Source organism: Mycteria americana, chromosome 6 (genome assembly GCF_035582795.1).
Source record: "Mycteria americana isolate JAX WOST 10 ecotype Jacksonville Zoo and Gardens chromosome 6, USCA_MyAme_1.0, whole genome shotgun sequence".
NCBI classification, from domain to species: domain Eukaryota; kingdom Metazoa; phylum Chordata; class Aves; order Ciconiiformes; family Ciconiidae; genus Mycteria; species Mycteria americana.
In genome coordinates this window covers 269877-294391 of record NC_134370.1, presented here as the reverse complement: position 1 = coordinate 294391, position 24515 = coordinate 269877, and the positions used below count along the sequence as shown (strand labels likewise).

General features: G+C 36.0%; 1 protein-coding gene across 17 annotated transcripts in view; it reads right to left on the bottom strand.

Moving 5' to 3' along the window:
* Window positions 1-2486: 2486 nt before the first annotated feature.
* The window catches only part of CFAP46 (cilia and flagella associated protein 46), an 89392-nt gene continuing 67363 nt past the window's right edge, over window positions 2487-24515 (bottom strand). For 6 of the 17 annotated variants that reach the window (XM_075504257.1, XM_075504255.1, XM_075504256.1 and 3 more), the window contains 16 exons: window positions 23436-23603; window positions 19946-20043; window positions 19163-19242; window positions 18579-18730; window positions 16589-16710; window positions 16119-16169; window positions 14809-14975; window positions 13240-13316; window positions 12558-12618; window positions 12432-12467; window positions 11597-11699; window positions 10273-10385; window positions 7793-7874; window positions 4939-5075; window positions 4364-4444; window positions 2488-3575 (listed from right to left, as the gene is read on the bottom strand). In XM_075504257.1, the coding sequence (XP_075360372.1) occupies window positions 3439-3575; window positions 4364-4444; window positions 4939-5075; window positions 7793-7874; window positions 10273-10385; window positions 11597-11699; window positions 12432-12467; window positions 12558-12618; window positions 13240-13316; window positions 14809-14975; window positions 16119-16169; window positions 16589-16710; window positions 18579-18730; window positions 19163-19242; window positions 19946-20043; window positions 23436-23603 (1665 nt within the window). In that variant the 3' untranslated portion in view covers window positions 2488-3438. Of the gene's footprint in view, window positions 3576-4363; window positions 4445-4938; window positions 5076-7792; window positions 7875-10272; window positions 10386-11596; window positions 11700-12431; window positions 12468-12557; window positions 12619-13239; window positions 13317-14808; window positions 14976-16118; window positions 16711-18578; window positions 18731-19162; window positions 19243-19945; window positions 20044-23435; window positions 23604-24515 lie in introns of those variants that run through there. The other 11 variants (XM_075504248.1, XM_075504252.1, XM_075504258.1 and 8 more) reach the window with 9 other exon arrangements.

The following is a 24515-nucleotide window of genomic DNA, read 5'->3' as shown; positions in this document are numbered from 1 at the left end:
TGACATGGTTTTCACTCCATGATCACAGAAGACATCTGAGAACCTATCTATTCTTCTCTTTCGTTTTTTCACTCCCACTGTCTCCCCTAATTCTAGACTCCACCTGAGTAGGCGCTGCCTTATAATTCTCAGCTGATAGCCAAATGACTCAACAATAAATGGAAACATTTCAATTTGGTCTGGTGAATATGCCCTAAACTATCTGTCATGTCCCATTTCTTGGAACAGAGTTGGCTGACCCTTAAATGCTTAAGTGAGAACTATTACATTTCTGCAAAAGCTTCTAAATTGCAGAAAATGTTTGTGTGTGTGACAAAGATGTAAATTTAGGACTTACTTAGCTTCTTAAATGCCGAGACTCGTTAGGCATATCACAGTGCATTTATCATTAACTGTAAGTGGGGTCTTTGTATGTTTCCTAATTAAAACTCATTTTGTCCTCACAGAGGAGTCCTTCTGCCTAAACTTTCAATCACAATCTGAAGAATATCAGAAAATTTTAAGTTTTTAGTTGCTTATTCAAATCAAGTTCTGAAACAGAAATTTTCTACAGTGTTCCTTCTCAACCTTTCTTTGCTCAGTTCCATTCATATTTACTGTCTTTAACAGATAAGCATCCTGAACTCTAAGACTGTATCAGCTGAGCTGCTGAATCCTTCCTCTGTATAAGCAGGTTCTTCTTGTTAAATTGCCGTTGTATATTTAAAAGAAATATAAAAGATGTTAATTTGTCTATGCTCTTTTTCTTTCGAAATAATTCCAAATTCTACTACATATCTTTTCCTGAAGTGACTCTACTTTTACACAATCATGTCACTGCACATTGCTATAAGCATATAATGGAATAGAAGATATTATTTCTGGTACTAGTTCCTGAAGGAATGAACTAGATGTCTTCTTATGTCACTGAATGCATATCCACTGTCACCTGAAGTACAGTTTATCATCTACTCACGTAGTCCTACTACTAATGACTTTACTGACTGGTAGTTAGCACAGTAATACAGAGAATACTCTCCTAATACCTCAGGCAATTTGGTTATGACTACACTTCATGGCCCTAAGTCAGTTATTTTGTAATGCCTCAGAAATGCCAATCAGATATAATACGTTATGCACACCATCCACTTCTACTATCCTTACCCAGCATACATTGCCCATTTGTAGGCATTCTGCCACTGTTTCTCTGATTAGTATTTCCAATATCTTACCCTCAACAAGTAAAGCTTACAGGCCTGAAGTTTCCTGGATAAGGCCATTACTCTTTATCAATGCTTTCTGATAAAGTAGTGCTGTCAGACTGTAAAGAAATTTTTGGTCATACTCATTCATCTTCCTGACAGAGGTTGTTGCAACCTAGTTAGGGCTAAAGTATCAAATACAAATGGGAATATTTTTGGAGAAAAACACTTTGATAGATTAAGTTATTTCCATCAGTTTCATAAATAAAACCACAGTAGTAAACTATTGAATAAGCCCATTGTACCTGGATATCAGTGGTTTTTCTAACCTTTGCAATCTTGCAGTTTTTATCCTGGATTATTCTCAGAGAACAACACTGTCATTTCTGAAGCACTGAAACTTTTCTGGACTTTACTATTTATGAAACTTCTCATTTCAAGAAGGCGGAAGTTAATACAAATTCACAAAAACTGTCATGTAGCAAGGCAGACAAAACTTCATGATTCCCATTCAATACACTTTTTTGCAGTGTCTTGTATGTTACAGAGAAAAAGACAGCATGAGAAAGATGGCAATCCAGGTAAAAAATGCCATTAACAGCAGGGAAATACAATTTCATAGCAATTAATTTGTTGGAGAATGATGTGGAAATTAATCTACAAAATAATTAAAGAAATTAAAAATCTAGTGGACATTTGCTATACTGAACTACAGGTGTGGACATTTGCCTCATTCAAGAGAAATTGCTTCTTCAAACTCAGAAATACTTGAGTTTCCCAAATATCATGCATGGGATTTTAAAAAAGCAGCTGTGTAATAGTGATGCAATGAAAAGATACCTGGTAAGACCTAAAAAGAAATAAACAAATAAATGTGAGAACTTGGGGAAAGGGACTCATGCCAGTATCTGGTGCAACATGGCAAGTTCAGAGACTTGAAAATATCTTACACTGAATCCTTAATTTTCAGGCTGGACAACTTAAGTACAGTCTGTGATCTCTTCTTTACTTAATTCGTATTGTTACCGAATGCCCAGATACATGCCATTAAAAAATATATATCTCCTATGTCTAAATAAAGAAGAAAATTACGTATAAAGGGAATAAAAATCATGCATGTTATGGAACACAAGTTTGACAGAGCAGCCGCAGTTCAAATAAGGTCATCTAATTAAATTGTGAGAGCAAGGGGGAAGGAAACACAAATTTATATTCTATTGTGTGCATAAAAAAAGTATTTTGCATGTCATGATTTTGTAATTATGGTCTATACATAGATCTATATAGGTCTATACAAGCCCTATAACTCTTACCAGGTTCTAATTAAGTATAGCACAGCAGATAGACAAGAACAGTATCTTTTCAGTGCCATTTTAATGCTCTATCAGGAACACAAAAAAAAGTATCACAGGAAATAGACATCATTTTATTGGAAAAAAAAGAGACTCTTAAAATGGTTTTAGTTGCAAGAATGATCAAAGCTTTGTATTTTCCATAAGCGCTAAATTATTTTACATTTATTTCTACTGTTATCACTACAAATGAAGTTTTAAAGTATGTATTTTGAAAACGCATTGCTGATTAAAAGAGCATGTTACAAAACCTATACAGATAATAATCTTATTTGGGATTTTGGAATAATTTAATATATCTTCATATATTACTCAGGAAAACTATAGGGAAATAAAGAAAGCAAAACTTATTAAACATTTTCTTTAATACTACCTTGTTTTCTAATTAAACTACAACTACCGCTATAAAGTTAAAAATCAATTCATTCAGAATAAGGTGACTTGGTAAATTTTTCAGCTATGCTCCTGATAAATCTTCCACGTAAAAATAAAATACATCAAGGAAAAGTTTTTCCTAATGGAAATACTGACAATGATACATTCCAATTCCACTCATGCATCAATGCCCAAAAATACTAGCCTCATTTCCTTTAAGATGTGTTGGTACTCACCAAATTCTTTTAAGGGATTCACGGAGTTCAGAAAACCTTAGAGTACTAAATGAAATCTCTAAAATGTTCTTTGCTATTTTCCTGACACCTATTCTAATATCAAACTGTTCACATCTGAAACAGAAATCAGTCTGTGCTGGTTCTGATAGCTGGTTGCTATCAGCAAAATGTACATTTTCTTAAGCTCACCTCTCCTTAGGCCATACAGAAATAAGCATCTGCCACACATTTAAATGCAAAGTGTGCCCTATGCACAGTGTAGTGGTATTCCTAGTATGGGAAGTCTGGCACAAATTACATAATAATTATGTTGGGTAAACCATATAGCACACAATTAAAAAATGATGGATGAGTCGCAGGAAGATTTGAGGAAGTGTGAACAGTCTGTTCTTCTGCTTTGTCTCTAGGAGAACTGTGAGAATCCGCTTCCACTATAAAAATATTTTAAAAACATTATTATTTCTGAATACGACTGAATATAAGAATGCTTTAAGTGCAGTAATTTATTGTGTCTTCTCTTTGATTAATATTTGTGGTTCTTTTACATTCTTTTTATAATATTAATAACTGCCACTATATCCAAGAAGCATCTTCTGAAGAACCAGAAAACTAGGCAACATTTCTGATCTGAACTCTCTCTTCAACTCTATGACAGTATAAGTTATAATTAAAATTTATTTTATTTTCCCTTGGTTTACAAGGTAAGTCCCATACAATGCAAAATACCTATGCAATTTTATAGACAGTATATTAAAAGTTGTTTTACTCAAAAATCCTTCTCCCCTGTCCAACAAGATGCCAGGTGGAATTTCATATATATAGTGTGCCCTTTACAATGCCTACTGTCTAATCACTGCTGGTTCAACTTATCTTTTTGCAGTCTATAATCCGTACCATTTATATTGTCCATGTCATGCTCCTGATGTAACTTTTCAGTCACACTACTTCATTTTATAACAATTCAGTGGAGCATAAATTTTAGCTTTTGGTCAGCTATGACAAAGTCTCCCCCAAAATTTTATATATGTAAAACACAGCTACTCGAATTATAATATTGTATCGGTGGTCTTCTCACTCTCAATCCTTGTAAGAAGTGTCACAAAAATTTGTCACAGCTCATCTGAAAGATTTCCCTTATACCTGTCAACTACCCATAGGTCTACCAGGTTCTAGTTAACATGCACTGCCAGTCATTTGTACTAAGCTTTTTAATTCTTACTTTTAATGGAATCCCTGTGAATCTTACTCTTTTGAAGAATATGGACTGTCTGCCCAGTTGTTCTACCAGTGCTCAACAAATCTGGAAAGAAATGTTAGTTTCTGTGAGTTTTTAATGAAAGTTTTGAAAAACAAGAAAATATTAACCATAGAGCCTTGTGTCTTCACATTTGAAACTTAATGAAAAAGGATACCTTTACAGATTTAGTTTTGTATCTCTGAAGATGTGAGTTATGTCCAGCTTTTGTTTTCCCCATAGTTTATGTAGCTACAGATTGCCAAGTCCTAGGGCACTGCTCCTCACCATAGAAATCCTATTCTTACCATATGACCATAAACAAACCTCCCACTAAAACTGATTTAAGTAGGTTACTGTTCTGTTTGAAAGATCAGCCTGTCAACAATACGGTGGCTCCTGCATGCAGTTTACCTCGTATGGAAACTCCAGGCAAGATTTGGTGAGGAGCAAAGAAAGAGGACAGATGGGAGACAAGTAGATACATACACACCATGAGCGCATACATACAACTGTCTGAAATAATACACACGCAAATGAAGACAAACACAAATACTTACTCTCAGACAAAATTTCTAGCCTTTCTGCATTCTCTTGCAAGGTAGTGTACCACTGGTTGGCTATTATAGAACGAACACCAGTAAGGCTTAGAAGCATTGCTGTCTCTGTTGGTCTCTCTATAGCAATATGTAGACAACTAAAGAAAACCAAAAGTATGAGATCAATAAACTAAAAATGTACACAATATATCAAAAAATATAACTAAATATACAATGCTTTTTAACAGAAGGGGAAAGGGAATGCCAGACTGCATTTTCTTGTATGCTGAGCATAAAATGTTTTCTAATATTCATACAGCACCTTAAAGTTAATACAAAGAATTTAGGTAAATTTCTCTCTACATCTTTTCATGATGCAATTTTACCATGTGGATTGCTCCCTGTCATATTACTGTTCCGGGCATCTCAGGAAATGTGAAAGGAGGAGTAACACGCTAACTTCTACAAAATACTGCAGAATACCCTTTATAAGATAGTCAAAATGTTAGGAATCAGGTGAAAAGACTTGTTTAGTTCTGCTTAAGTTGCTAAAGGGAAACATAAAATATTGCAGGAACTGAAAGCTTGCTTTTGTCATAAGCATGGCAGCAATTTGGAGGCTTAAAAGCAAATCACTTGTAAAGTGGGATTAGATTTTTTACTGCTGAATATTTAAATAAGTATTATTGTTTTAGTGATGGAAGGGCAGTGATACTCTGTAGGGTTGGAACTGCAGTAAATTGAAGGCTGAATTTTGGCTTTATTAGCCTCTGCTTTTCATGGTAACTTTATCAGAAGATGATAATTCAAGTTTTCTGTAATCTTTTGGGGAGATGCTGTCTGATTGTCTATGGAGTTATGTGTTTTAGTTTTAACTGAATGTTATTCTAAACTTTCTGGAAGCTTTTAGGCTTAAACATGTAAGTTCAGTTGATAAATTCACCAATCTATTAAAGTGAGACTTCAAAAGTTCAGAGTTGGAAAAACTAGTTTAAGGAATCGTGTTTTGGTTTGGTTTAGGAAATGGCTGGGGGAGGTGAAAAAGGATATTAGAAATAAAAACACCAGGAGGTTGTTTAAAAACTCAGAGATCTGCATATTTACATATGTAGATGTGCGTATATCTTACACACAATTAATTTTAACTTACACATTGTTGCATTGATTAAACAGCATTTTTAGAGAAGAATTTTTCTACTTCTTTTTCATGGAATGAATAATCAGAAAAGTCAAGAGGTATTTATGCAGCACTAACAGGATTGGATATAAGATTTAATTGGCTGCAGAACTATGGCAGTCCCCAAAATGACATGAATAAAAGTACATACATTTTGATATGGTCTGTCTTAATAGAATAGAATAGAATAGAATAGAATAGAATAGAATAGAATAGAATAGAATAGAATATTTTCAGTTGGAAGGGACCTACCACAATCATCTAGTCCAACTGCCTGACCACTTCAGGGCTGACCAAAAGCTAAAGCATGTTATTAAGGGCATTGTCCGAATGCCTCGCAAACCCTGACAGGCACGGGGCATCGACCACCTCTCCAGGGAGCCTGTTCCAGGGTTTGACCACCCTCTCGGTAAAGAAATGCTTCCTAATGTCCAGTCTGAACCTCCCCTGATGCAGCTTTGAGCCATTCCCAGGCATCCTGTCCCTGGACCCCAGGGAGAAGAGCTCAGCACCTCCCTCTCCATGTCCCCTCCTGAGGAAGCTGCAGAGAGCAATGAGGTTGCCCCTCAGCCTCCTTCTCTCCCAACGAGACAAACCCAGAGTCCTCAGCCGCTCCTCAGAGGACATGCCTTCCAGCCCTTCACCAGCTTTGTTGCCCTCCTCTGGACGCATTCAAAGACCTTCACATCCTTCTCAAATGGTAGGGCCCAGAACTGCACACAGTACTCAGGGTGGGGCTACGCCAACACTGAATACAGCAGGGCAATCCCCTCTCTTGCCCGTCTGGTTATGCCGTGTTTGAGGCGCCCCGGGATGGGGTTTGCCCTCTCGGCTGCCAGGGGACACTGCGGACTCCTGTTGAGTGGCTGCTCTCCAGCCACTCCTCTCCCAATTTATACTTGTGTCCAGCGTGACTCTGTCCCCGGTGAAGAATCCAGCACTTGTTCTCATTAAATTTCATGCTATTGATGGCTGCTCAATGTTCCAATCTATCTAGATCCCTCTGCAAGGCCTCTTGTCCCTCAACAGTATAATCGGGTTATCTGAAAATTAAGCATGGACTAAACAACTCATGAATAAAATTAGGACACTAAAACTATTCTTCTTGCTTTTAATACCTTAAAAGTTATTTGTCGGGTGCCATCTGTCAAGAATTCATAATGGACATATAATAAAAGTATATAAACCCTGCCACCTGTCAACTTAAAAGCAAGGAAAATACTGAGATGCTTTTAAGGCTAAAAAAGCACTGAGTAATAATATTAAAGATTCTGAACAGGTTATTTAACATGCTATAATAATTTATTTAAATAAAAAACTGGCTCATTGTTAAACTGTTTGGTGTATGAAACCTTAGGCAGACTCTTAACGGTTTATCTGTTAAAGGGAAGTTTTATATATTTAATTAGAACATTTTGAGAATATTGAACTCAGAATTGGGAGGTATGTGTAATGTAGCAATGTTTCTGTGTCTTATTTTCTTGATCACTGCCTTGTAACAGAGCTTTCATCCTATTTAGCCCTATGTAAAGAATGAAGCTACAAGATAAAGAGGCTAACTTCTCCCTTAGGTGTAGATATGAGCCCTTCTACTTGCAGAAGTAAATGAGAATATTTATAACTCAAAATTTTAACTTTGCTTTGAAATAAAACTAATCTGCTTTATTGTGGACTTTAGAAAAATAAACTTTATCCTACCTTTTGTGGATATCGGAGTTTGTAATTCTTTGATAACTTTGCTTTGATTGCACCAGATCTAGAAGTATCATCAAATGGCATTCTGGAAAAAAATATGTTATAGCAATGGTATTTGCACTAATAAAAATGCCCAACATAATAAATATAAGTAAATCAGGCCTTTCTTAAGTTAATGACTTTCTTGAACACAGTCTAAATAACTAATATAAAATTTATATATTTCAGCCAAAATTGTCAAGTATTAAGTAAAAGACCACTAATAAAGTCATCCTAACATTATTTGAGGTAACTTTGCTACACTTTTCCACAGTGTTTTGCAGGTTTTTTTCCTGTGCCACCTTAGTATAACTAATAATGAAGTCCACATACCATCTTATTACAGGCTAATGACCTATATGACTCAATTCTGTAGTTATGAACTCGTGTAAGATGGAGGTATGGAAATGTTATCTACCACAGCTCCTCTCCACAAGGTAGGACGAAGTTACATCTCAAACATTCCTTATTTTCCTTAAAGGCCCCAGTGAAATAACAGAATACTCTTAGAATTAAAAAGCTTTCCCTACTGTTTGGTTTGCTGCAGCTTAAACCTGTTACTTATTCTCCTAAGCCAAGCAGATGAGAAGTAAACTACCTTGCTGCTTGGAGAGCTTTTGACATACTTGAGAACTATTATCATGTCTCCCCTCAATATCTCAATCTTTCCTCCTAAAGTGTGTTTTATATGCACATATACATATGAACACATATACATATTTATTAATAAAACTATGCACACAAATCTGTGGTATAGCCTTCTGACCACTCTTAATGTTCTCCACCGATAACTTATTCCATTTGGTCAATATTCTTCTCCAGTTGAGACATTTGCAAAACTAAGTAGAGGGGGATTATTTCCTGTATCTTGCAAATTACACTCCTGTATAGTTACCCCTATACAGAGCTTAGGTTTTTTTCCCCTAGCAAGATGACGTTCTTTAATTTGTGATCTACCTCTTGACTCTATTCTGTAATTCTGCCCCTTAAGCAGTCATCCCCAACTTATTAATGTTTAACTGATTATTTCTGCTTAAGCATAACACCTCCCTCTAGCCTTTCCTGAATTACCCCCTGCTAATTATCCCCATAAAGCAAGGTTAATTTGCATTCTAATCCTGCATTTCAGGAGTTGCTGAAGCACCTCATTCTCTTTCTCAGCCTGGTGTCATACCCAGATTCAGCAATGATATATTCTATTTCATCATGCAAGTGACCAACAACAATATTTAATAATATTGGGTCCAGTTTAGAGCCCTCACAAACCTCAGAGACAGTTCATAGTTATTAATAAAATTACTTTTAACAAGAAGATTGGCTCTACAATAGATTCTAATTCAGTCTGCAAGACAACAGTAATTTTACCAGCTAACAAGTACAAGTTGTGTAGGTGGTCAGAAAATGGAACAATCCTTTGAGGATTCAATCAATCCCTTTGAAATCAGTTTATTCTCCATTAAAGAAAATAAGGTGCACTGGAGAATTAATCCTGGTATATTTTAAGAGCAGGACACGGGGTGAGGGTTAACAAGGTGCTCAGGAACTTCTCAAAGGTTGCCAGACCTGTAAATATCTGGCCTACAGACATCTGAAACATCATTTTCAAGAGTGACCAATGTATACAGGAAGACATATTTTCTTGATTTTCAGTAATATTTACATATACATGTTTAAATCACTTTGAAAATCAATGCTTCCTGAAGAAGCTTCCTGTTACTTGCAGGGCTTCACAATCTGATGTGTACTGTCCTTCTCAATTTTACATCTCAACACAATATAGATAGAAGCTACTAATTCAGCTACCCTGACAAATTCAGCACAACTCCAAAGTTGAGCTTCTTCCAGATGTGTGAGGGGAACAGGAGGAGAAAGGAAGATTGTGAATCCAAAAAAACAGTCCTGAATCTAAGCCTTATGCTACAACACCAGAAAGACTAATTAGTTGTGAAGAAGCAGAAAAAAACCCCAACCTTCTCAGAGTCTACAAATGCTCCATAATACAAGAGTAATCATTCAGCATTAACCCAGTCTTGACAGACAATTCTGCTTTGCCTGAGTGGAGACTGAGGAATTTTGGAGAAGTGGTACTGCAGAGGTTGTTCTTCACAATAAAAAATACTTTGTTTACCAAATATTAAATTCCATAGAAAGGGAGAGGAGTTACTGGGAAAACCATCAGATGATGACTCAGTTTTTGGACCTTAAGAAATTCCAACATTTGGAAGTGGAGAAGGACTAAACTTGTTTGTGAGGAATAACAAGGAAGCTGTGCAACAGAATAAAATCTACATAACGCAAAGTTTTTCCGATTAAAACCCTGGATCTTGAACAAAGCCCTTAACTGCTAACATCAATACTGCGATAATGATACAGTATGAAATAAACACAACTGGGAACAAAAGGTGGTGTAATTAAAAAAATATTTTTCAGTTTGCTTATCTCACTTGGGATGTTCATAGCAACCAGTCTGTTGAGTAAAATATGAGACATGAATCTCTCCATCCCGTAGAACAGAAATGCACTGCAGTTTGTCAGCAGCTGCTCCCATTCAGCTTGGCTGAAAGGAAGGAAGAAGAAAGAAAGGAAGTTACTTTTGTGTTACTATTTTACAAGAATATTTTTCAGAAATTATCCATAGCAAACACTTTAGTGTTATTTACTCCAGAAATATTTATAAGAAAAGTCAGCATGCAAAGCAAGGAGACAAAAAAGACCGCAGAATTCTACGGAAAGTGTAATAACTCATATGGACTATTAATAGTAATTATTTTAATACAGAGGTATACTTAGTTTAGTGACATCTCATAGTAAACAAGAGGCATAGTGTATTTTTAGATAAATACCAGATTCTCCTAAAAAAAAAAAATCATCAATGTATGCATTGGACATCTTTGAAATAACAGTATTTAGCCTACCATTCAATGGCAGTATTCATGTATGCACCCATCAGGATATGAAGAAATTAGGTTGAAAAGAGATGCGAATAATCAGCCTAGCTGGCAGCAAAAAGTATGCAATTTGATAACAGGCAACAATCTTCGTAATTTTTATGAAGAAACACTAGAGTACCTAGACAGTGATTCTACCTAAGTAGAGAAGATTTCAAAGGACTGGTTCAACTAGCAATTATAAAGGAAGGTCCAGTGATGACTCTGTTGACTCACTTACAGGACTTGTCACTGCTTGACCTCCCGAGATCCCTTTTATCCCTCTATTTCTATGATCTTAAAAGTAAAGTACTTCTATAAAGAACAAAGTGTGTTTATGAATAAACTCCATAAAATGGTATTAGTTTCACGATCAGATGTCTGAAATTGTTAACTGTGAGATGTACCTTCACTACTTTGCTTCTGAAACCTGTGCTCCAATCTTACAGCTGACTCGATGTACATGGAGATGCTATAGTTTTTAATACTTGGATTTAAAAAGTTACGAGCAAACCCAGAAATTACATTTGTGCTCACATATACTTACAATATTCATCAAAGACTGCACCAGTAGACTTTTTGCCAAAACTGGATTATCTACATATACAGCAACCCTGATGCAACCAATCTGGCTAAATCACTTTGTGGCACTGTATTTCAGATCCCTAAAATATTCTGTCTACAAATCTAAATATGTGTTTGAAACAAAGACAATGGTTAGCTATGTGTTTACCAGCTCAGCAAAATGTGACCCTATTTTACGACTGAAGTCTCTGGGAATAGGCGCAATTTTAATAAAGAAACATGGATAAAACATGAAAGGAGATAGAGTATTACAAACCTTGGAGCACGTATGTTGCCAATAACTCCTTCCCACTGTAGTGTAAATAGGTCATGGTATTTTTCTAGGATTTCCTTTATTTTTTGGGAAGGACTTAAAGCTTCTGTAACAATAGAATTTCATCATTATGAGCTTAACTCGCTACAAAGGATGTTGGGCAATCTTAATTTCAATCATTTTAAAATGACAATATAATACTTACGGTTTTTTAGGCCATCATTAGATCTTAAGTTTTTTGAAACCTAAGTCTGGCTTTTAAAACTGTAGCAATTGTGACATTTTTGAAGTAAAACTGTTTGTAATTCCTATTTGAAAGGTATACCTTATAACTGACAAGGATTATTTTGTAGACAGGTTAAAGACTTTAAAAGTACAAAGAAAAAATTCTAGATACCCTGAGAAAACAGTAGAGTTGAAAACACCAGCACTGCTCATACAGTTCTGTTCCAGAGGCTGAGAGAGGACTTAAGTAGATGGAGAAAATGACTGAGTTTCCAGAGTCCTGATTTCAGAAAGCAAGACTCCAAACACACTTCTGCTCTCCAAGGACACTGCATATTTAATCATAATTAATTTTGTCTTTTTTGACCACATTTTCATGTAGGTCATATTTAGTGATATGAAAGAAATAATAAGACAATCTAATTTCTTTCCTGAACCTGAAACAGGAATATGGTTTCACTGATGCACCATTTGACAGGTGATAAGCAGCACTGTTCTGATGAAAACTAAGCTTTTTTGTCAACATCGTGATATCACGACTTCATTTTCTGTTACAAAAATTTCGAAATTCCATGGGTAGTTTGTGGAGAAAATATTATTTAATATATATTACCTGCTTCTCTTCCTTCATTATGGGGGTCCACAATATCTGATAAACAGTTAAGTGTGAACAATGCATTGTAAACAACAAAAAAAGAAAGTTTAACTGATCACTTAGCTAAAGTTTGTGAAAGGATACATTTAAAATTATGAGTATCAACAGGCAAGCAATTAGAGGGTAAATCACAATTAATTCGTGCCTACAATTAAAAAGAATACATATTCTGTTACATGCAGAAGTCTCAATCAAATATTAACAGAATTGCATTCTTTGTGTCAAACAACTAACAAAAAGATGTCCTAAAGTTTTGAACTCAGGATTAAAAGCTGCATGATACTCAACTGTCAAGGGAAATTAAAAGCATAAGCTATTCTGCAGTATCTACAATATTATACAATATCTATAAGTATCTACAATATCCAAAATCTGCATGTGTTACATACATATATACATGTGTGCACACATATATAGATATATATGCATACATACATAGATATCTATAAAAATATGTGCATACACTATATAAAATACACTATATTGTTGGGGGAAGTATTTTAGTAACTTTAAACAGCTCCGTTGGTGGGTTGTTAAATATGTCACATTTACACAGAGAGTATGATTTTTCAAAGAAACAACAACTCTGTCATTATTGCAAAATCAACAAGAAGCAAAATTCTTATGGACTTATGTGATATTTTTTCCACTTCAGTATTCTAGCATATATAATGAGCTTCTATGCAAGCCACTAGTTCTTTAATATTTTTTACACAAAAAGAAGAGCTACTCCTATTGAGTTTAGTTAAAAATGTGGAAAGTTCACCATTTTGACATTCTTTTTCTGATGAGCTTTTGGTTTTGTTTCTTTAGACATTTCAACATCTGTTTTATATTCAGTCTCTGCGGAATTGAAAAGAACAGATTTTTTTTAAAGATATAGGCAGTTTTAGAAAATACAACTTTCTTGAAGGACTACTTATATTTGTTATGATGTAATAATAATAACAGATTAAACTAGAAAAATAATCTGTGAGTTTATATTATAAACACAGTGAGATTATATTATATATAATACACATTATATATAATTACTATCACCCAAAATACATGTCTCAGCCAGTTATCACTGGAGTGCACTGCAAGTTGGTGGAAGTTTGATAGATGCATTATTACTCATATGGCTAGTGTTTCTCTCCTCATTCAGTGGCTACTTTCATAATTGCATGAACAGAGACTTTTCAACTATGCTTCCTCTCATTTATCCACTTCTAACATTATGCAACCATAAGAAGTTTCACTTTAACAAAGGGAAAAAGAGAAATGGAAAAAAACCCCCACATGTTTTAAAAGTCCTATTTCTAAGAGACCTGTAAGAGTATATGAATGTGTATGTAGACTAAAAATATTCTAATGTCAGATTATTCACAATTCTTTCTCTTTAGAAAGGAGGGGTGAAATGGAAAAACAGAGGACAGGTTATACTGAAGGTGCTAAATATTACAGATATGAACACAAAACAAGAACCTCTCTGGAACAGAATACTTTCATGGTACAGAGTGAGATTTTCTAAACTTATCCTATTTTTTATCTTAGGCCCACTAGTTTTAATAATTTAATGAGTTAAAATGTGTTTTTATCTATGTATGAGCAAAATGTGACTTCAAATTTTTAACTTCAGCAATAGACGGTATCTTTGATTTATACAGAAAACTGCTTAGTGCCTGCATTTATTACTCACTTTTAGAATAATTAAGAAATTATTTTTAAGATGCCATAAGGAAGAGTTTACCAGCTGTCCAACTACCTCACTTAAACTCATTTCACTGAAGAGGTTTTATAGGGTGCAAGTGTCTGTAGTAATGAAAGAAGTCCATAAAGCCTGTGGGATCTGATTTTGCTCATGCATAGCACAAGAATCACTGGATTGACCTGAGCCCTTAATGTAATCTTAGCTATACAGAGAGGCAGTAGCTCAATGAGTACGTTTTTTACATTTGCTATTTTGAGCAAAGTCTTACGCTAATGTTAAAGAAATTAACAGAAGTCTAAATTCTTACTTCAGTTTTTTCAATGCGGCTGAAAACAGCTATAAAGAGTTCAAGACCATACTTGTATAACTGAAACTTTGCAAGCCAATTTGGACTCCACTGTGTTTTACATAAGTCTTTAACATGTAGAGGTTATTTTAAATTAGCTAGCACTGCAACTATAATCAGCCTGGACATTACTGAAATAAGTCTACTGTACTATCTATTCCATCTAAAATACTGGAAACCTATTGTATGTGGCAATCGTCCAGTAAAATATAATACACCATTTATATTATTTAAATTTTAAGTATCTTGTTTGCTGCATCATTATACTAATGCAAAGAATATTTATCTAATAGTACCTGGTTCAGCCAGATGTACTCGATTGTAGAGAATCTGGAGAGAAAAATCTCTGGACACAGAACTTATTCCTTCCTCTTTAAAGATATCCAGAGCTTCCAAAGGCAATTCCATAAATGATGTATCTGCTAGCAATACCACACACAATCCTAAATCCATAGGTGTACCTGAAGAAATGTGACAGAACATGATTGAGATTTAATAGTTCTCAGTATGTATATAAATAATTGAAGTTAGATGTAAAAACCTAAATTTCCTTTATTGTATGACACCTGAACTCCATTTTATTGTGGATTAAGTGCATTATGCAAAAATAATTCTTTTGATACCATTACTCCTAAGATGTTGTCAAACTTCTGTGTGCATGCACTTGTGAGCACTGATTTTTCAGAAGGAAAAATATCCCCGTATTAATAACCAACCATCTCAGATTGAAGTCCAGGTGTATGCAATGTATTCAAGAAAATGATGTTTGGAAATGCAAAATTGCCTTAGCGGTGTCTGGGTAAACAGTGTAGAGTTGTAAAGGAGCTCTTACCCCATACTAACTGTGTCATTCTGTAGGAAACTTTTTGTTTCTGCTGTTTAGAAAAAAAGTACTGAATATCATTATGACAACATTTTCCTGTTCTACAGAGAAACAGCAGATACATGGAAGACAAGTTATTCAGTCTGTGCAGAATGACAGAAGCAGCCAGCTGCCAGGTTGCAGAAAGAAACTCTTGCAGGTAATAGCAAATGCAAACGTATATATTTTTCAGTAATTTTTAATTGAGAAACTTCATTGCTCCCCACCATAGAGCAAAACACCCATCCCTAAAGCAAGCCATGGACTTGATTGCCTCTTCTCTTGGAACATGTTTAGGGACCTGTTCCAGCATTAGGCTTGCATTAAAGCAAACGACCTGTGAGAGTCCATAAAGTAAAAAGCAGGAAAAGACAAAACAAAAAGAGATCAAGAGACTTAAGAAAGTTCTTTCTTTTGGCCTTTCTCCTGAAAAGACTGGTTTGTAATAAAGCCATTTTATTTAGCTGTCTAAAGCCTGTATAGTTTGGAAGACTGTAAATACATGCAGAAGGATAGCTCCATCCAGCGTATAAATAATCTCTTTGGAAGTATACTAAAATACTTGACTTGATATAGAAAATAAACAGACAAAACCATTGCCAAAGCCTTTTTTTTCTCCCTGGCTTCAAAAAAATTGAAACTAAAATGACAGGATTTTGATATCTGTCCATACACACACACACACACATATTGTACTCAAGAGAGCACATACCCCGCATTCTAGTGTGTTTGGGGTCCTTATCTTTCACTTTTGTTTTTCCTGATTCAGCTGCTGAAACTGATGTGCTCTGTTCTCTGGGAAGAGGAATTACAGTGAAAATATTACCAGCACTGATACTTACGTAAGGAAAAGTTTTCACAGGAAACACAAAGACAAAACTGCTTCAGTCTCAGTGAAATTTTACACAAAGGATGTATTCCCTTTGGAGTTCCTGTCCTTTGGAAATCCCATCCTTAACTAGTTAAATTACAACTTTTCATCCTGAACTCAATATTGTATAACTTAAGCCGGAGAACAGTGCTTGAGAGATGGCCATTAGTCTATCATATGGTTCAATCCTCTTAGTCTTGCATATCCTGCATATACTGTCTTTCAAGATGTGAAAAGTTCATTCAACGGGGTCTATTCTTGCTAAAACCACTCCTGTATCTGTAGGACTTGAGTCACCATTCTGTTTTCACAAATGATGATAAAACAAGTCTAAATGTCTTACCTGATACCGCAAAAATCAAACTGTGACAGCACCGGTTTCAGATATTCTTCCATAATTTCTAATATTTCAGAGAAATCTGATGTCAAATCATGCCCATTATCATATATTCTCTCTGTTGGAGTCTATCACACACATTGCAAGAAAAACCAGAATATTTACAAAATGCTGTTTAACAAGGATGGAAGGTGTATTATGTTAAATCAGAGGCTAAATCAAATCATTTGAAACATCATAAAATGGAAAATATAAATATAGAAGGTCAGTTTCAAAACTACTTTACTTCAAAACATCACTCCTACCAGCATTTTGCAAAATATTCTAACACAGGAATCAGTACAAGATGTCAATGTTTATTATTTAAGCAATTAATATACTTCTGCAATTTCAATGGGGAATAGCAGGGAAGTCCAGCACAAAGAAAAGATAACGTGGTGCTCCAAATAATGTGAAGAAATTGTGAAAGGACAACTTTGAGAAGTAAACAGAAACTGCAAGATGAATGTAGAAGCAAATGAAAGTGTATGGAGAGATCAATGGAGCCAATTTAGGAAAAAACTAAACAGAATGAAGAAAATAGATAAGGAGAGAATAGAATTGTGTAGAAGATACAGTAAAAACTGAAGGTCCTAAAAGCCAATATAGATGGACACAAAAACACTAACTGGAAAAACGAGCTCAACTAAATCGCAAAGAGTGTTGGTACTAATGAATGGACTTCTCACCCAAAGCTCTGTTTGTGTGGCTCTGTGCAGGTTGCATGCATAATTACTGAAAGTTGTAATGGACATGCATTTTAAAATCCTAAGCCCCTTTTTTTTTCATCTGTTCTACCTGACCACCTATTTTACCACCTTTTTCTTTACTTACGCAACGACAGCAATCTTTACATAACTTGCCATTACAACAAAGGCTGGCCATGGACAAGAGAAAAAGTGATCAACACTTTAACCATCTGCAATAATCGGTATTTTAACTGAAAGAAGCTAACGTGATGAATAAGACAGAATTATAATTCAAGAACCACGTGTCAAAGCTGTGTGATTAAAACAATGAAAACTTGCACAGAAAATTCAGTATCATCTATATTTTTTACCTTGATATTAATAATAGAAGTATGTCTATATCAGCTTTTGTTAATATGCTATATTTAACAGTGAATTTTGATTGATATTGAAAAATGTAAATTTTATCTAATGGAGCCAAAATTAAAGTAAATTAGAATGCTAGGATGTAGACTTGCACATTTCATGCGTAGAAAACTTTCTGTCACCTTGCAGCTTAAAAGCTTATGTGAAAGTCACAGGCTTTTCCAGTGTACCTTTATGCTACCCAACTCCTGTTCACTGATTATGAAAAACAATATCCTTATAGAACTGAGCCTTCTTGCAGTAACAGAAGACTTTTATCATCTAGAATTTAAGAGTGTTCATAGCTACAAACTTGGAGTTCCAATGAGACATGTCCTTGAAGCAAAATTTTGTGACTAACAGATTTGGATCAACTGCATCCAAATAAACAGCTATAGTGCAAAAGATATTGTGTGCCCTAGAAAGAAACTTTTCTGTGTTGGAAATCAGTAATAAATCTCTGGCTAAGATAGTTTTATTTTGATTAAAGGGTTGAGATCTATGATGCAATTTTTTTTCTTGGGACAGCTGGGGCTTTCATGTGATATGAAAGGCAATGTACATTTGCAAATGCAAATCTTAGAGGTACAGCACATTTTCAAGTAAATTGATCTCAATTGCATCAATTTTCAATTCTGATAAACTACTGAACATTTCAAAGCTGCTGAATGACATTGAACACAGTAACAGAATAACACAGTAAGATTAAATTTTGTAGCAGAGTACACAGCATTTAGCAACTGTGAAGACTAGGGATGTTACACTTGAAATACACTGAAAATTCTGTGGAAAGAGTGTTTATAATAGTTTTTTAGTACATGTTTTTCACCCTATTTTAAATATAAGGTAATCAAATATATTACCACATCTGTTTTGGAGACACATTCTTGCAAGTTTTGAATGACAGTCTGTTTAAGATGACTCTCCATCTTTTGCTGCTTGTAAAGACGCACTTTTTCCAACAAAATACAAAATGTGTCAGGATTCACAGGAAATCGAGAAACTTTAGCTTGCACTATTAGAAGGAGAGTAACACCATCTTAAAACTCTTTTTGAGACACCATATTTGTACTTAAAGAAATGAATGTAGAGAGACCATCAGTTTCTAAAGCCATGGTATTCTTTGAAAATGAAACAACTGTTTATATATATATTTAGCACAAAATATATACAGAAATGTACAATGAAAAAAAATCTCTACAATTATTTTTCTATAACAACTTTAGCCTTCAAATATAAACAAAAATTCTGTAAATTGTGACTAGATACATCATATCTGATAATGAAACACATGTATTTAGATATTTACTTTCCTCTGGTATTAGTAAGAGTTACAGTTATTTTAAAAATTATTTTAACATTTTACTGACTGCAACAGTGAAAGACATGAGCCTTCTCATAACATCAGTGCAATGATTTTTATCTTTTAAATGTAAGAGCCACTTACCCATTGGCTGAGTGGGTTTTCCTTTTGGCTGTGCAGTACTTACTTTTGGGACCTCAATCAATGAACTGTACAAATTTGATCTATGGAAAGCAGAAAACTGCTGAGTAGATTATTTCACTGTTCAGCCTTGTTTATATGAAGGAAATTTATTAGATGAGTAATTATTACCCTCTAATTTAATGTGCTCACAAATACTCTCAAGATGCAATATTTACCCCCACCTTGGCGTGCAAAACCTGCAAAATCTAACTGGAACAAACTGAGAGCTGTAAGGAAAGCTCTTTCATTGCTATATATCCCATAAGGTAGATTTTTATTTGTTCCATGACAATTGTTTAAGACTTTTCACAGTTGGTGAAGGTACTCATAGTCAGTTGCTATAGCTCAATTTATGAGTAGTTGCTAATTGGGCTGCAGTAATGAGATCATTTGTGGCTTTATAAAACTAAGTATGACCCCTCCTAACATTTTCAAGAGCATAAGCAATAACAGCTAGAAACTATTAACAGAATTTAGGAGGACACCAAGAATAGCCTGAAACCTTTCAAGTGACATCTGGAAATTTAAGAGATAATTAGGGAAATCCAAAGTACAGAAGAATGTACAGCTTTGAGCTGCAGGCAGTTTTATTTACATATTCATTTGTTCACTATCCTAAAATTCAAGTCCAGCAAAATTAGAAGTAAAAGGCAATAAACAACCAAAATAGTGCTTATTTACAGGTATAAAAAGATTACATTTGTAACAAACAGAATTCTAAACCAAATTGATGAAACTTTATACCTGTCTTCTGAATGCTGGAGAATAATTATGTAGAAATTAGATGGCAATTCATCCATTATATTAAAATGTTCAACAGGAATACAGAGATTTCTCCATGCCTGTACAATAATTCAAAAGTAGCATTATTTTCATAGATTTTATAAACTGCAATCCAAGTTCTTTCATCAGAAAATTGATAATAATTCTAGGAAAGAAGGTGCTAGTATTTACAAAAAAAAAAAAAAAAGCCAAAACAAACAGCAGATGTGCCAGGACAGGAGGCTCTGTCCAAACAACAGGGAACACTTTGTCACTGTGAGGGTGATTGAGCACTGGTACAAGTTGCCCAGAGAGGTTGTGGAGTCTCCATCCTTGGAGTTATTCAGAAGCCATCCGGACATGTCCTGGGCAATTGGCTCTAGGTGGCCTGGCTTGAGCAGGGGGTTGGACAAGATGACCTTCAGAGGTCTTTTCTAACCTCAATCATTCTATGATTGTGTAATTTTTGTGCAGTGCAGAAGAACTTATAAATATTATTTAAAACAAATTACAAATACAGTAACTTACTCCACTCTTCATAACAACATCACTATTTTGGCTGCTAGACTATCTGTGAAGTTAAACTGCTATCAAATCCTAGCAGAACATTAGAAAGGGAAGGGAGCAGAATAATTCGTTGTAACATTTATGCTTGTAAAAGTCCTTCACAATTTTGTCAGGAATAGACACCTCACCGAAAGGAACTATATAAAATTGTATTGGGTTTACGTGGCAAGGTTTTGGTAGCAGGGGGAGCTGCAGGGGTGGCTTCTGTGAGAAGACACCAGGAACTTCCCCCATGTTGGACAGAGACAGTTTCAGCTGGCTTCAAGTCAGACCCGCCGCTGGCCAAAGCTGAGCCCATCAGCAATGCTGGTGGCACTTCTGTGATAACATATTTAAGAAAGGGTAAAAACACTGCCCAGCAGCCGGAAGAGAGAAGTGAGAAAACATGACAGAAACAGTCCTGCAGACACGAAGGTCAGTGAAGGAAGGGGAGGAGGTGCTCCAGGCGCTGGAGCAGAGATTCCTCAGCAGCCCATGGTGAAGACCATGGTGACACAGGTTGTCCCCCTGCAACCCATGGAGGTCCATGGTGGAGCAGACATGCACCTACAGCCCGTGGAAGACCCCACACCACAGCAGATGGATGTGCCGTGAAGGAAGCTGTGACCCTGTGGAGAGCCCACGCTGGAGCAGGCTCCCGGCAGGACCTGTGGCCTGTGGGGGACCCATGCTGGAGCAGTCCATTCCTGAAGGACTGCAATCCTGTGGAAATGACCCATGCTGGAGCAGTTCGTGAAGAACTGCAGCCCACGGGAAGGCCCCATGTTGGGGAAGTTCGTGAAGGACTGTCTCCCGTAGGAGGACCCCCACGCAACCCCCATTCCCCATTTCCCCTGTGCTGCTTCGGTGGCAGGGGGAGGAGGTCAAAGAATCATAAGTGAAGCTGAGCCTGGGAAGAAGGGTGGGGGGGGGAGATCTTTTTTAGTTTTGTTTTTATTTTTCACTATCCTACTCTGTTATTAATTGGCAATAAATTAATCTCCCTAAGTCGAGTCTGTTTTGCCCATGACAGTAATGGGTGACTGATAGCCCTGTCCTTATCTTGACCCATGAGCTTTTCTCCCCCTGTTATGCTGAGGAGGGGGAGTGATAGAGCAGCTTGGTGGGCACCTGACAACCAGCCAAAGTCAACCCACCACAAAAATATTGTACTAAAGAATATACAACCCTTTTTGAGGAAAAGACAACCAAAACCAACCAAAAATCTCCTCGTGATTAAACAGTCTGACTCCAGATGAAAACCTGGTCCTAAAACAGAAAGGACCATAAATGTTTTTTGAGACTGCTGCCTTAGCATGTGTGTTTACATGTTTTTCAGGTTGAAGTTTTATGTGCTTAAGCACACTGGGTACACTCTGGGTATACATACATTATCACGCGGTACAGATCATCAGGAGCAGAATTATACACTGTACACTTTTCACTGATTTTTACTTCAGAGTACCTCTGGACCGGCCCCCTGGACTGAATGCCCACTCAATGTGGCTTGAGCGCATCAGAGAACCCAGTTCGGTTTTTGTCTGAGAGGAACCCAGCTCCTACAATCATTGTATCACGATGCAAATCAAAGCACTGTAAGCAAGGACAATTGGGAGATTCACTTTGAAAGTGCATTCCTGATCTGAACTAAAAATCTCAACTGAATTTTAAAAAACACTACTATAGTCTCAGAGAGAACTACTTCAGTGACCGCTTTGATTTCTTGCATCTCACACTGCCTGGAACCATGCAGTTCAAGAATGCAGCCATGAACAGATGTCTTGATTGCCACCTTTTCTTTCCTGAGCTACTGCAGCAGGTACAGACATGGTGGGCGTTGATGAATGTTTTCAGCTAGGGTATCTGTTACCAGTTTGAGTTACCAGCAACTCAAAAACCGTGGCTTCTAAACAAAATATTATCCTATTCCTTCTGCTAAATAAGATAATACAGCACATACAGAGAAAAGCCAAAACAGTAGCCTACAAACACTTATTTTTCTTATCTTCTACTGTCTGCTTGCCACATTTTGTAAATGCTTAAACCCTGCCAGCTACAGCTAATCCTTTGTATCTAACTTGCTGGCAGTTTCTAATTTCATTCATTTCTACCTAGGGTCTTCCACTCTTAGGTTTGGTATCCACTTTTAGATCCCAGCCATTTGAAGAATACACAGTTCTCAGCCAGCTTAGACCGAAACACAGAGCATTTATCTCTCAGAAGAGTTTATCCATGATTTGCTCCAGAACTACGAATTACATGAATTACATTTTACAGGTTGGTTTCATCAAATATCCAGTTTGCAACACCACAGTTTAGCTGATGCCCAGACTCATGGATAGCGTGTTTGTTAAAAAAAAGGAAAAAATCAGGCTCTTTTCATAGGGTGACACTTGCATGGGGACCTGAGTACCTCAAACAGGATGACTGGATGCTGTCTAGACAGTGACAGGAGTCTCTGTTGCAAGGGTCCTTTACAATGGCATCTTCAGCTGGATTGGGCCTGACTCACGTGGAATTAATGATTTAAGTGTGCAGACAGCACAATTCTGACATCCAGCTATACCAAACTGTAACTATAAGACAAACTGGAATTGCATCCTTAAAATCTCGCTTCTGACTTAAATTATGTAGCTCATGTCACACAGATAACCTAGCATAAACAAAGCCACAGGACAGTACATACCATGCTAATGAAAATGTATTTCAACTCATGACCAAGTCAACCCATGACCCAAATTAAGAAAACAAAAAATAGAGTTTAAAGAAAACAGATGAAATATTATTTAATTCCAGGAATAACTGAAATGATATATATCTGTGTATGTGTGTGTATATATGTATGTATACATATATATGTGTCTCTGTGTGTATTTATATAACATACATATAAACCCCTAATAAGTAGCACATCTCAAAAAGTTACCATTGAAGTAGCAGTCAGTTGCTGTTCCACATTTTTTAGAAGATCACTTGTGTTTCTGTTTTCTTTTAAATGATTCTGAAGATGCAGTAATGCTGCCAGCTGAGAGCTGCTGGTGTTCGATGTAGCTGTTAGAAGGATACTCTTCATCATCATAGACGCTGAACAGCTCTGTAAAATTTTTATATTTGTTTATTTTCCCTCCAAAAAATAATACAAATACATATATACTCTTTGTTTGTTATAAGATATATATATGTTAAAGAAAAAGTCTCTTGCTTGAAAGGTGAGATGGATTAGCAAAAGCCTGTCTATTTGTGTTTACAATCTAATGTAAACGGTCTGGCAATAACTTATGAGATTCTTAAATATGAGTAGCTAGAATTGACTTCTTTGTCTACATTTATCGTCTATGTTCCTGCATTTAGTCATCTAAGGTCTACATGGAAAGGTAAATGCCCGTGTTCTGAGCTTAGCCTTTCAAGTAAGCTGAGTCTTTTCTGTGTTTCTGTGCCTTTTACTGTATAGCCATCATATCACACATTTGCACAGACTTCCTACAAAGAGCAATATAAAGGGTAAGACTTTATATCCTTTTCTTTCAGCAAACATACCAATCCTGTCCTTTGAACCGATGCTTGCTAAGAGCTAAAGCATCTTTTTTTTTCTTTTAATGCAGCTGTCACATTAAAAAAAAAAATGCAGTTCAGATTGACCTAATAAAAAATTCCAAAGGGAGGCTTAATGTTGACATGCAGTGACATTTTAAACTTTTTTTTTTTTTTAAATACAAACCTTTCTGGGCAGGACAGTAACTGAATTAGCAGAATTTTTTTGCTCAGTAAAAGACATGGGTTTTGCTCAGTAGAAGACACTGGTGCCTTGATATGCATTCTACTTAGCTTGTTCAGTAACAGGTATGACAGCAAACCACAAAGAGTGTGCTGCAGGAGTACAGGAATAAAGGACTGACCCCTGGAACCCAGTATGAGCTGTTTCTGATTTCTCAGAAGACCTACCTAGTCCAGTCCACCCATGGGTGGAGGTAGTTGCAAATCCAAGTGTTGACACGGGCAGGTGCCT